The 12,814-nt window shown below is 41.8% G+C and overlaps 1 protein-coding gene across 1 annotated transcript in view; it reads right to left on the minus strand.

Annotated features, from left to right (window-relative positions):
• Positions 1-12,814, minus strand: part of POFUT1 (protein O-fucosyltransferase 1) — a 30,532-nt gene that overhangs the window by 4,263 nt on the left and 13,455 nt on the right. The window contains exons 2-6 of the mRNA XM_086932672.1: positions 10,752-10,873; positions 8,487-8,669; positions 3,855-3,967; positions 3,034-3,226; positions 941-1,183 (exon numbers count right to left, since the gene is read on the minus strand). Coding sequence (XP_086788798.1) covers positions 941-1,183; positions 3,034-3,226; positions 3,855-3,967; positions 8,487-8,669; positions 10,752-10,873 — 854 coding nt within the window. The remainder of the gene's footprint in view (positions 1-940; positions 1,184-3,033; positions 3,227-3,854; positions 3,968-8,486; positions 8,670-10,751; positions 10,874-12,814) is intronic.

Consider the following 12,814-nt stretch of genomic DNA (forward strand, 5'->3'; position numbering starts at 1 on the left):
TTGAATACAAAATGTTTGCAAAATACTGGAGTCACACTCTAAGACCAAAAATAAAAAGATCCTTAGGTGTAAGAAAAGTAGGAAATGTAACTATGGGCAGGCCAATAATCAGGAATTTAACGAAACTACATTTACACAAATCGTATATTTGCAAAGCACACGTTCACCCATGAGAATCTTGGCACTGAATAACAGATGTTTGTTACCCAACTCAATAGTGAAAGGCTGGGTGGACCTGCTGGAATTTGAACCGGTGACCAGGAGATCAAAAACAGGCCCCTACAGAGTACACATTAGTCCATTAAGCCACCAGACCCAAGACTCTACAGTAATAGAAACGTTTCACATCCCTAATAGTCATTATTAAGTTACTAGATCAATGCTTCAATCAAAATAATTAAAAGGCGGTTGTGGCAAGGACAAGTGTTTTTCTTGTGTTGTATTATAATAAAGCTATGGCAGTCATTTTTATACTACAGACGAGAGCTGTACATCAGACTGTAGAGAAATTGGTGCAATCCTCTGGCAGGAGTTTGGATTCTTTGAAATTTGTACTGCCCATAATTACAAATATGCAATCCATTGTGCATGAATTAAAAGAAATATGGAGTAGGGCACAAAACACATTTATTAAAGGGGAATCCGCTGGTGCAAACAAGCAGACCTAACAGTGAGTCTACATTGAAAGGCAGAGGTGTGTGGGAGGGTTGGATGGTGGGTAGAGGGGTGGAATGCGTGGTCAGACAAGCCGGTTTAAAAAGATAGCACGGGATCCTTACATGTTCAAGAGCAGCATGTGGAGCTCACTGGTGTTCATAAACAATATGGAGAGAACTACTTCTAGGATCTGCTCCCCCTCCAATCCAAACCTCCTTTCACAGACTAAGTGGCAGTCATGGGCATCTAGCAATCAAACAAAAGACAAACCAGCAACACATACCTTTCCATGGAAGAGCTGCTGTATTTCCTCTTTATATGACTCTGAGTCAGAGGCGATGTAGATCGATAGAGCCCCGATCTCCTGCACCCAAAGTTTCAGGGCTCGTGAGATCTCAGCAAAGTCCGGCAGGCACATGTCCATGGTAAGCTCCGCAGCCTTCTGGCGGTTGTACCCAACACACTGGGGGGAGGCCATGAAGTGAGGCCCTGCGGAGCCATCAGTTACCATTTTGCAGGCATTTTTCTGTAGGAAGAAAACACTACATGACTAGTGGATTTTCTTGCATATGGCCTACTGCACTCTTATGCTGGACCGGGCCACTAAGCAAGCAAAGCTACCCGAGGCAGTTGTGCACACCTACTGCCAAAAAACATCGTACTGGGTGCACACGTCACAGCTTCTGTGAACACATAACCACTACTTTTGATCAATGTCTTGAGGAAAAGCCCTTAGGACAATAACAATGTGATAAATTGCAAATGTTGGGAGCAAAAGTCCCTGTCAAAACAAAGGGTTGCCAGATTTATAGAAGCAGCATTTAAAATCCATCTGAAGGGGTTTGAATCAGACGATGCAATTCGCACCTTGCTTTTCCTGAAACTCTGTATCTAACAAATCCTCTTGCCAGTTCCACTGTCCAACACCGGTTGAATATTAGAACTTAAGGCATGGTGTAATAGTAAACTGGCATTTTGTCAAACTAAAAATTTTAATTTGAGAAACTGGTTCTAAAAGGAACTGTAAAACTACTTTTCCAGCAAAAGCGTCTCACACAAATTTATGATATTAGAATATATCAACCTCAGGAGATGAAGCAAACATTAACACTTCGAAGGAACTTCTGTTTCACTTGTGTCTCACCTCTTGCATCATAATCTACAAAAAAGTGCAGAAACGTAGGCTGACTTTCTGGTTCTTAAACTGCACTTTTCTGCTAACACACTGTTCCCTGGAAGACCTGGAATAGCCATCTTCTCTTACGGCTAGGGAATATCTGCTAGCTTTGGTGGCCCTTCGTTAGAACTGTCATTGAAACAGTCCGTCATGGCCTGCTTGTTCCCGATTACTTGATTCATCGTAAAACAAACTTTGGACTGGACAAGCAACTCCTCATTTCATGGCAAATGTTATCTAAGGCTTCTTGGTGGCATGAGAAGTAATCAAGTAAATGTTTTTCCTGGTTAAGGGGAAACAAAAAACTTCTGAGCAAAAAGGGAAAGGATCTGAAGGCAACCACACTCATGTGAAAGATAGCAAAAAGCTCAACCGTCATAATAGCCACCAGAAAGCTATGTTTCAGGTTGATATTCTTACATTATGTATGCATATTAAAAGTACCCATTAATTTTAAAACAAAAGGTTGATACACAGGTGCACGCAAGGAGAAGAGAGAGAACCAGCCTCTTAAAGTAATTCCATAAAGCCTTTTTTGTAAATTAGCATGTCCAAATTGGAGGACCAGAGAACACACATGAACCAGGCTGAGGAAATGTACATTGTGGTGTCGACGGAAGATCACCATCTCAAAAGCAGAACTGATATAAGTGGCAGCTTGATATGTTGAGATGAAATAATGTGAATGAACTGGCATCTTGACAACAGGGGAGTGGGCAATGCAATGGTGAAAGCACTTTTCAAATGTAGGAGTTGGCACACTACAAAAGTGGTTCGGGTATTAAGAAACAAAGGTAAAAAATCCCCCCCACAAGATCAGAGCTTTCCCATGCAGGCATATGCCGCCATTCTCTCGTCACTTCGCATTAGAACATCTTTTGTGGTAACCTTTCATGGGTTTGCAGTCTAATCAGATAAGTATCCATTACGTATGTAACAAATCCATTCATCCCACACTGAGAGACTGGCAAGGGGACCAATTCTGGAGGGCCAAAAAAGACACAGAGACTACAGAAATGTACACCCATACAGATACGTAGAAGAGTGGAACATGCACAGTTGTAAGACACATATGAAAAAGTAATTTGCAAAACATTGTAGAAGATAAAAGGTGTGTGGTACCCTGCGTCACCTTCCTGGGGGTTATCTATTTTGACGCCATAAGAGTCGCGGTAAGAAGTCTATGCCAAGTAACTTACCCAATCTGAGCCAATACGCAGATGGATTCCCACATAGGGCCGGACCAGGAGAGAACGAATGTAATCCTTTCCCTCCTGCATCATCTTATCAGACCAGACAACATATTTGTGAAGCCACCGATGCTCCTCTAGAACTGGAAACTGGGCAGGGGCACCAGGAAGGGCCAGGACTGGGTGTTCAGATGGTGGGAACCTAGAACAAGAAAAATTTAAACATCCTGGTCAGAAAAGTAGGAAAAAGTATAAAAATAAATAAACTAAAACATATCAAGACTATGAGCGCAGTGGAAGACCCCTAATAAAGGGTCCATTAATCCCCGTTAATGTATTTTTATGTTGCTGTACATTGCAGACAAATAGTAGCTCATTCAAAGAGTGGTCTTCATAAATCATTCAAGAGCATTAGTCTACAGAGAAAAATGCAAGTACCAAATTAGATACAGTACCTGCTTTTGAACTCTACCAGACCAATTAAACCCATTGGCGTTTCTGCCTTTGAACATTCCAGCACACCAACTAATCATCCATCCAAATCACTAATGATAATCTGTCCAAGGGCCAACATCAATTTGAACATTAGTACACAAAAGGAACTCACAAATGTTCCCAGTTGCGATCAGTGGTTAGTTGAAGGCATTAACAATTTAAAGATGATCACTTGATATCTGCATTTACACCCATAGTCTCCCTGGTCTAAGTACCAAATCCTCTACAAGTTAATCCCCCTCCCCCCTTCTGCAGTCCCTCCGGTAGACTACATGCAACCAGCCCCCAATATGGACTCAAAGTCCATCACATGTGCCTGAAAATGGCTTACATACCTCCTCAGCCATTCATCTTTATAATAGGCACTGAAAGAGATGCCCCCAAATAAGTTTGACTGATCGAAATCCACAGCAAAGTTGTCCCAGAAAGGGCCAAATGGACTTCCATCCTGTGCAATACAAAAAAACAAAAACGACATGAGAATCGACAAGTAAACCGGAAAAGTCAGAGGGAATCAAAACAAGTGCCACACAGGAGATGTGGAATAGCATGAAACATACATGAGAATCAGTCAGAAATGTAGACTTCAGAATGGGCGAATGTGTCCAAGACTTACACGGGGTAGAAAGGACCAGCTTACAAAACCCCCAAAAGTACAAAAAAGTAAAGAGTACATGTAAATGTCTTAGTGGATTATGGTAGAAAGGAATATATTATAGACAGGTATCAACAACACCAACTCAGCAGAGATCCAAGGTACTTTGAGGAGGAGGAGGTTATAAATATACATCACAGTGAAAATAAATGTGGTTCAACAGAAGAGGTGATTTGGAACAGATGTTTTAATAAACATCACCAAATCAAAGTAGAGAGCGAGGACTAGATAAGCTAGTCCGGATCCCCAGGATTATATGTAACAATCAAATAGGACTAGCTATGTTTATAGGGGGGAAGGCGACTCATAGAAGTACGCAAGCTGGCAAACCAGTTGGTTTGTTCATGAAGCCCTCACCCACCAACCTAGTTGGTGGCATGCTTCATCATCGGGCCCACCACAGTGACACCGAATGTGTCCCGGGTGTGCCTCGACGCCAGATTACTGCGGAGCTGGTATATTCGCCGAGTGTGCAGTGTAGTGAGTGAGAAAGTGAAGTTAAAAGCTATACAGTGGGTCCCAGTACCCGAGGGTAAATAAATAAGTTTTAATAACTGGGCCCCTGTTAGCAATAAAGAGGCAGTTAGACGCGTTGGGAGTGCGAGTTAAGACCTCCTGCGTCCTGTGTGGTCTACATGTTTCAGCCAGGCCTTTTTTAATTTTAAACTGGCTTTCCTCAGGGACCAAGTGAGTATGTGAATAAGGTGTAAATTAAATACTAAATTATAGTGATTGTGTTATTGGTTTATGTGTCGCACTCTCTAAGGTGCGATTATATGTAAGAGGGGGGATTCCCTCTAGCTTTACTACATATAACAAACAAGGACAAAGACAAACGTACAGGGAAGAGTCATTTTAGTATGGCATGTTGAAATTCACATTTTGTAGCCGACGTATAAGGTGAGTGATCGACCTATATGCGGCTAGGGTGTGGTCATGTTTGACCTACGTGGGTTTAAATTAGAACCGATTGTTGTGGTGAGCTAGAACAGCGGATATTAGCATTGTGAGGTACAGGTAAGTAAAGTTTGGTATCCTCACACAGGCTATTTGCTGTAAAGAGCTTCCTTGGGTCACCTGGCAGAGAAAGAGACCCTGAAAAGAGGTAGTGAAAGTAATGGTTTACATCCAACCTGTAGGGAGAGAAAGGTTTAGGTAGCTTACCCCAGTTGTAGCGGTAGTGTCGAATTACTCACTGAATTGCCGGTCTAGATCCTCCTTGTACCTATCGTCCTTCTGCAGTGCCCGGAACGAGTGAGTGAGGACCTTTTGGTCGGGTTTAAGTAGCCCCGGTTATTGGTTCCACCTGGGAAAAGGTGGAAATAGAGGGAGGGATGCGCTCGCGCTGACTGCACTGTCATAGCTGCTGCACGCATGTGCTTGGGAGCAGTGTTCTGCATGCATGCGCGCGGTAGGCTTGTACGTGTTAAAACTTATTTATTTACCCTCGGGTACTGGGACCCACTGTATAGCTTTTAACTTCACTTTCCCACTCACTACACTGCACACTCAGCGAATATACCAGCTCCGTAGTAATCTGGCGTCGAAGCACACCCGGGACACATTCGGTGTCACTGTGGTGGGCCCGATGATGAAGCATGCCACCAACTAGGTTGGTGGGTGTGGGCTTCATGAACAAACCAACTGGTTTGCCAGCTTGCGTACTTCTAGGAGTCCCCTTCCCCCCTATAAACATAGCTAGTCCTATTTGATTGTTACGTTTTAATAAACATGTCTGTCTTTCTACACTGCTTCAGTTCAAATTCCACGTTAACTTCACTTACCTCTGGCCGAGCTCATCCAGCGTGGATCCGACAGCTCCCCCTAATAAGCACTTAACACAAGTGAGGCGATCCAGACTACCCCTCCCTGTGAGTTGGCTTATGCGCAGTTAACGATCGTTGTGCGGAAGGCTGTCCTCGCTCCTCTAAGGCTCTTTGTTCTGATTGTCTTATCTTACTCTTTATTCTAGGAGTTTCTACACTCCCACAGACACGATGTTCCAGCCTGCCTGTCCCCTCTACAGACACTTCCCCCTCCCTGTATTCATTCAACCCCATGAACTTTATATTAATAATGTTTAACCCAGGAGCAAACTTACAAATCATTTGACCGCCACCTTAAATCACCGATTCTCATCTGGGTCTCCTCATCTCAGCCATCACCCTTTCACTATTCCCCCATTTATACAATATACAAGATGGCCCCCAACACAATCCTTTGAACCCTCTCCCATCCGCATAAATAAGCAGCGGCATAGACCTATCCACAACACTAGAACAAAAAACTAAAATAGGACTTTTCAGCAGATCTAAAAAGCAACCCTCACTTCTGCTTGCATATTGGCCCCGATCATGTAGTGGACCCCTCCTTTATCTGCCCTCAAACTCTTCTACTTGCTCTGATCAGCACCTCTCTACTTATGACTCATCATGGAACCATCCCATATCAACAGTTTGAACCCTTTACTATCCAACGCAGGAAATAATTTGATCAATATTAATTATCCTCCAAATGTAACCAAAAATGCTACAAAAACTTTCAAACATAAAATTCTCAAATTGAATATATAAAACACTTATAACAGACCCCTACTTTTGCATCAATAACCTCAGATTTATTTTCCAACCAATATGGTCCTGATGAAGGTGGTTTTAATATCTATCCACCGAAACGAGTGTTGACCATGCCCATCTATATGGGAATCCCCTTAAAGGCAACACATCATTCGACAATCCTTAGATTGAATCAAACCACATAACTATGAAAGAGTGTATGTCATTCATAAGAAATCAGAGTTTCCCCACGCAGCTTCATCTGCCTGTGTGTGAGTGTATTGTGTGTGAGAGATTGTTTTGACTGGTGAAAGTGATTGTTTGATAGTTGAGATATGGGTTATAGCTTATTTTGATAGTTATTTATAGATTTTTGCATGTCATTTTGCTTTTTTCTATAGGATGTAAACTTATACAGATATTGATGATTTTACATTTGCACAATATTACATGTTGTTGATCCTTTATACACAAAATGTGAATATAATGTATAATTCTGTCAACAATGAATTGATACGAACAAAAAAAAAAAGACTTAAGAATTATTGAAAAAAATTATATGTACAAAATAAAAAAAATGTTTTTGGAATACTTTGTTGTAGTTTAGGTCTGTGCTGATGATCTGTCTTGAGTGTGAGTCTTTGGGAGCCCGCTTATAAAGAAATATAGGTCTGACAAGAGTTTTCTTTGATAGTTATTGACCCTTCCCCCTTACTCTTGGATCTTGAACTATATAGAAGGGGTACCTTGTCTTACATGATTAAACCCTTTCCTGCCCATTGCAGATCTCAAAATAGCGGTTCAAGCACTTGCGATCGCCAAAATGGATTATGGAAATACTACCTTTGTGGCCCTACCGAAAATAAAGCTAGAACCTCTGAGGGTTACCCTGAATGGGGTTGCTCGGCTCATCACAGGCTCTAAAAAAAGAAGTGATCATTTCACCCCAGTCCTGAGCTGGCTATCTTATGAAACAAAGATTCACCTAAAAATTGCCTGCATGACACACACACACTCTTCACCACAACACTCCTTGCTACCTGGCCGCCCTAAACCTGGTTCTATCTTCTTGTAGCTCAAACTCCCTACTGCTGAAACCACAAAAAGAAAACCTGCAAGCGAACCTGCTCTGGAAATGCCCCTAAAATTTGAAACTCTTCCTCCATAGCCCAGGACCAACCCTTCAATAACCCTCTTCAAAAAAGAAGCAAAAATGATATTATTGAACAGCCTTCTTCCACACTGATGCGATTAATCCGTACCACCATGAATCCAGTTGCTCCTGGTAACTCTTCTCTTGTTGCTTCGCTTGTTTGACATCCTCTAGTTTATCTTTCTGACATTACCAATTATGCTCTTGCCGATCTCCCACTCACCACAACTTATGGGTATACTGCATTACAAAGCCCAGCTACCCAAAACAGTCTTGTATTACCCAGTAATTCTATGTATTACTTTATGTACATTCTCTGTTATTTTCCATTGCACAGCGCTCTGATAACAGAAATGGTCTTGTTTGCGCTATATAAAACTTCTTAAGCCCTTCGATGCTCATGACGGAACAGTTCCGTCATGAGCGTCGGTTGGCCTGTGCTCATGACGGAACCATTCCATCATGAGCCCGTTGGCTCATTAGAACGTTCAGCACGGCGCAGGAAGCTGCGCCGCGCTGATGTGGTTAAGTAAAATTTTAAAAATAACGATGGCCAGCCTTTTACCCTTCACAAGCAGGTTTTCCCCAAGTGAAACCTAGGTACCTTCATTGGGCATGTCTTCCCATCAACACTTCTCTGTGCTGCTGCTTCGAAGCAGTAGGCCACACGGTCACCAGGAGGCCAGTGCTTTGGTGCCAACTTCTCCATGAACTCTTCAAGGCTAATCACCCGGTGATAATTCTTGAGCGGCTCCAACTTGAAGTACTCCTGGTATGGAACATGAACCTGAGGAAAAGTGAGCCGTCAGCCTCCAGCCAGTGCAAATCGGAGTCACAAATTGGTAACCTTCTTTAAACACCCCCTCCGTACAAGTACATTCACGCCAAACGTCTGCCAAAATAAACTTGGTAGCCGGATTCATCGTTCACAAAACATTCACACAATCCACTGCATCCATAGCTTGGTTTTAATTGCTTAGCAACATCAATTCAACCAAGTCTTTGCACAGCTCAGCTAATGTAACATTTTACTCCACTTGACCAGTTTTTCTTGGTTCTAGATTTTTCTTGTATTTTGTGCTTTACTAGTTCAGACATCATGGTTCTCTGACCAGGACAGTTCGCCAAAAAAGATTACCAAGACACCCCGACCAAAGAGCAGGTCTGTTTGGTAAGAAAGCTTTTTTACTGTTGCCCATCCAAACAATCTGCATGGGAGGAACACCAACCAATTCGCCTTTCCCTCTGTATCTGAAGCAGTCTATAAAATGGTCTCAGTGCACATTGAACCTGCTGTGCCTTGCTGTTTTTGATGCCATATCTTATTCTTTACTACCTTCCAAGTGAGGTTTGGTGTGCATTACCCCAGATTTTTACTGCTGCTGGATTACGGCCCCTCAGAAATGAACTGACTCAAAGTGTCAAGACGCCTCAGGCTATATTGTTTTGACTCTGCCTATAGGCCCTTGCTCTTCTGGAGCTTGACAGCATAGCTGTTCTTTTATGGTATTCTTCTGTGTGCACTTCCGAGATCCACTTGTGAATTTTAACCACCCAGCAAGCCTCCAAATACTATATTTAGTCTGGGTATTATCGAATCTGTGTGTTATGGAGGAGTTGGCATGTATGCATTGATTCCCGAGCACCTTTTAACATGTTTTTGCTTCTAATGCCTGAAGTTGAAGTATATTTTGGGAACCTTACGTTGCTTCTGTGAAATAGTCTGACCAAGAACTTTTCAAAGTGCCAAAATTGATTGCTGTCGACACCCTACTATCTTGCCAGATGGATTTCTTGCAGACCACCACAATAACTGTTCCATGAGAGCTGCAGGTTGAACCAGGACCATTCCCCTTAGTTGAGATGTAAGCTTCCAGAGGAGCGAAACTTAGTAAGGGATGTCAGCCATTATTTATACTGCCCCACCCAAACTAAAGTTAGTGGTGCTTACCCTTTTGACTTCTGTGGACCCCCAATGAGTCACTAATGGAAGGCAGAGACCCCAATATAAGCAACTGCACAATCTACTAATATCTGCCATCTTATATTCAGTGATTAGGTTCAGAAATTAGAGCGCTCTTTCTAAAAAGATCTTAATGCCATTATGGTGTTCTAGAATTTGATTGACGATTTAGTTTTAGCATATGTGTGTACATTTACAGTACTATTTTGAACGTATCTTATTTTCTCTTCTTTCTCCTCTTTTTTATTGCATTTCCTGTGTTTCTTTAACCATTTTAACTTACATTTCTCCCTTTACTGCCTTACCGTAATCTGGTCTTACTTTCACCCTAGAAATTCCCTGAATGATGTTGATTGGGTGCATAAATACAATAAAAGTACACACCATACATCTTGATTTCTTCAGCTAGATTGACTGTTAGGCCCTGAAAAAGCAACAATTATCTATGAATAGTCACAAAACATGATGGCCTTTTCTATGTTTGTCCATGACAACAACAGAAAAAAGTCTGTTCTTTGAAACTGAACTAATGTTGCAGCAATGATGAACTTAAGAAATCCAAATCGAAGATTATGCTTCTTTTAAGACCTCAATCCTGTCAACATTAAGTTGAAACTATGTAGTGCTAGGAAGAGACACTGGGACACTTTTGGGGATTTTTTTCTGCTGATTGCATGGAACTCTACGTTATCAAGATGCATCTAGCTAATAAGTCTGAAGTGTAACTATACTTTCTTGAACAATATTTACTTGCTGTAGAGTCGCAGCAGCTGAGAGAACTATGCACAGGATTGCAAAGTACCAGAGTAAAGTAACATGCAGGAGCATAAAGAAAGAGGTATGCTCAAGAAACATGAACATAAGTAACCTTGTCCCAGTGACGGAAACACATGAAATTTCACTCACATTGGTGTAGGGAGGACGGTGGTGTCTATACTCAATCCAAGGAGGCACTGCCAATGTGCGATTAACCATCTTTGCAAAGGCCAAGGATCCTAAGAAGTGATCCGCTTGATTTCCAAACCGCCCTAGAATGAGAACAAGTGAACAAAAAGAATTATTCATGACAAGAAACAAGTCTCCGCTGGTGGTTTAAAGCCTGGTGATGGTTGGGAGGCATTCCCAGGGAAACCTTAGCAAGAAGGGGGGGATAATTCAGAATTCTAGTCTAATAGCATTTACAACTGTCCAAAAGGTTGATGAAGGTCCTGGCTCGCCCTTCAGAATGTGGGGCATTGGAAAAGGGATCAAGGTCATAAGGCTTTCAAACTATGCTTTGAAAGGTCAAATATTTAAGTACAGGCGACTAGAATTGTCCTGAAAGAATAACCAGGATAGAGAGGAAGGGCTATCCTTCTGCACAGCCCTGCCTCTAGCCAGCAAAATATATGTGGGATAGCAGTGCAGACTAGAGATAATGTAAAGGAAGTTGTGATTACTCCCAGACAGTTCTCAATGTAGACATTACTGGATGTCCAAAAATGTTTTAGATCAGTCCTAAAGTTCTTGAATGATTAGGATTCTTTCGTACCAGGGCTTCCTATATGCGAGGATATGTTTTTAGTGGGATCTGGAATACAAAGGGCAGGATTTGATAGGTGCAGGGGTGGTGGTGGGGGGGAGGGGGGGGGGGAAGGGTTCAGGGCTAGAAATTGAGAATGCATGGAAAGCAAATAGAATGGGATTAACTGCCATGGGAGTATTTAGGTAGGAGAGGAATTATGTCAGGGAGACAGTTTGGAAATTGGAACTGTTTTTTTTCTTCACAACAGATGTTCTTGTTGACAGGCAAAATAAGCCCAGGAAGAACCAGGGCAAAACATCATACACATAACATGGCATTAGTAAAGATGTAAACTTTTTACAATACATTTGTCAAGAAAATAAGGATATAAGGGACTGAATCAAACATAGATGAACATTATAAACAAAGAACAGCAGTGTTGCAATGTCCATGAATACATCATCAGATATTAACTCCAATTGTGATATGTTAGCATAAATACAGTTGTTCACAGTGCGCATACCCAAATTTGGATCTTCATGGCAAGCCATCAGTACATATTGCCGGGGGATAGGCTCAAGATATAGACCCCAATAATCGGCCCACCGCTTCCATATTTTTTGGTGTTTCTGGAGACATCCCTGTGCCTTAAAAAATTGGAATCTCCAATCCCAAGGGGAAATCAAGGACCTGTTTCCATGCCCCAACAGAGGGTGGGAAAGTCGCCTTCCAAGCCTTGGCAATGTCACGCTTAGCAAAGGTAAGCCCTAGAAATAGCAGGTGTGTTTTGTATCTATTACCTTCGATCCCTTTGGTGATGTGAAGCATAGTTAAGCGCACTGACCGTGGAACATCCCACCCCAAAACCTCGGAGAGGAAGGTCAGCAGGAAATTGGAACAGTTGAGGAAACATATCTAATTCGCAATTAGGAAGAGTGTAGGTTTGGGGAGCATTTACGTGGTGTAACCACATCAGTAAAACATTTAGGTTTAACAACCAAAACTGCCATGCATTTAGAAGATAAAGCCAGATGAACATTTAGGAGGTACCCCAGGCAAGAAATCAGGAGGTAGAGGCAGAAAAGTCAAGCATTTCATTAAACTTAATCAACTCTATAATATTCAGATGCTTCCATAGTTACTAATGAACCATATTTAGTCTCTGGCCCAATGCATTTCGGAACCGTGTTCCTTCCTCAGGGGAAGTGTTCCGCAAATGAAGATTTTCAATTACTTAACATGTATACATTCACAATAAGTTGTATCTAAACTAATGTGTTAATCTGGGGTCCCCATATCATTCGATCATATTCTGACAATATCATAAAGTGCAGTTGTATTTACCAAAACATCAAAATGTCATGCCTAATAGAATTAGGTCATAGACTTTTCTGTTGTCTCTTTGATACTATACATATTTATACACAGATAACCATGAGCACTTAACATTCCATAAACATAATAC

Source organism: Lissotriton vulgaris, chromosome 7, assembly GCF_964263255.1.
Source record: "Lissotriton vulgaris chromosome 7, aLisVul1.2, whole genome shotgun sequence".
NCBI lineage: Eukaryota > Metazoa > Chordata > Amphibia > Caudata > Salamandridae > Lissotriton > Lissotriton vulgaris.